The sequence below is a fragment of the Arachis duranensis genome, chromosome 3, assembly GCF_000817695.3.
Source record: "Arachis duranensis cultivar V14167 chromosome 3, aradu.V14167.gnm2.J7QH, whole genome shotgun sequence".
Taxonomy (NCBI): Eukaryota; Viridiplantae; Streptophyta; class Magnoliopsida; order Fabales; family Fabaceae; genus Arachis; species Arachis duranensis.
Genome location: NC_029774.3, coordinates 86,041,594 through 86,043,031, shown reverse-complemented (window position 1 = coordinate 86,043,031; position 1,438 = coordinate 86,041,594). Strand labels below are relative to the sequence as shown.

At 49.0% G+C, this 1,438-nt stretch overlaps 1 protein-coding gene across 1 annotated transcript; it reads right to left on the bottom strand.

Annotated features, from left to right (window-relative positions):
* Positions 1-793: 793 nt before the first annotated feature.
* Positions 794-1,438, bottom strand: LOC107479684 (protein MAIN-LIKE 1-like). The gene has a single exon (XM_016099790.1). The coding sequence runs from the start codon at positions 1,436-1,438 to the stop codon at positions 794-796; it is 645 nt and encodes a 214-aa protein (XP_015955276.1).

Genomic DNA, 1,438 nt, shown 5'->3' with positions numbered 1-1,438 from the left:
TTGAAGGAGTTAAAAGGGTCAAGAAGTTTTTCTACCGCATTCCAACAGCGGTGCTCCATGACACCGTGAAGTTTGATTGTTTCACAATCGGTAGTGAGGAGGACTTGCAGGTTATATTTCTTTCTCGTAGGCAGTTTCCCGAGGTAAGGACACCAGAGCTGTTGGCAAAGTTGGTTGATGTGGTATCTAGCTCGGGTGGTTCGAACCGGAATGCCAATACTATAGCCGCGGTTGCCGGCTCGAGCTCGAGACCTGCTGTTGCTTCATCCTCTGCTCCTGTGTATGAGCCACCGATGCAGCTTGTTGCGTCCCCTTCGTTTGCCGTTGATCTCAGCGGCAATGTTGGAGACGAGGTTCGGTATGGGGAATATATTCCCACCGAGGTACATTGTCCCACACCGGCTGGTGTTAGTGATGGTTTGTTTGATGATCCAGATGACGATGAGTGCGCTATAGGGCATCCATATGAACTGAAAAAATCAAAATAAAATCGTTTGTACACTTAGTTAAGAGCTATAAATTGAAACAATGACTTCAGATACACAAATTTTCTGCGTACTTACCTGCCGAGGCTGTAACAAGTCGATCTTCATGCGAGCCATCTGTACCCGAGGTCCCTTGTTGCTAATCCCAGGATTGTAACCAGACCATCTGTGTACAAGAAAATAGAAGAATTGGTTGCATAATTGTAAATAAAAACAAGAAGAATATATAGTACAAAACAATAACGGTACCTTGAGGCAAGGGGCCAGCTGATCTCATCATACCCAGATGGTCTAAGAGTGGGAAACCTCTAGAAGATCCAAGACTGTAATAACTGTAACGGGCCAGCTAACTTCACCACATGTCTGTTGGCGACTCGGCACATGCACCTATACAGCCATGCTAGTGCCGCCGACGCCCAACTATAGCGACCCATCTCCTCAAGCCGAGCAACATAAGGTAGCCATCTGATGTGTATACGATTGCCGGACTTGTCGGCAAACAGCTGCGTACCCAATAACATCATGATATAGGCCCGGGCAAAGCGCCTAACTGTCTCCTCATCTGCCCCGTCTGGACACTCTGCAAATGTCTCCTGAAACCAGGTGCAGTTGACTGCGAATTTCTGCACCTGGTTCTCGGGAGGTAAAACACCGAGCAACTCATGGAACCACTGCCAAGCAGGTCTCCCACCCTCAATGTAAAGGTGGAAGTCGGTAAGGCAACCACTAACGTAATCTCCGTCGACTGGAAACCCCAGTTGGTATGCGACGTCCTGAAGCGTCATAGTGCACTCTCCGAAGGGCATGTGGAAGGTGTGCGTCTCAGGCCGCCACCTCTCGACGAATGCGCTGACTAGGGGCTCGTCTAGTCGGAACCATCTGTCGTTCAGTCTCGCAAGATGGTAAAGTCCGGCCATCTGCAAGTACGGAATATACCTCTCATCAAGACGCAT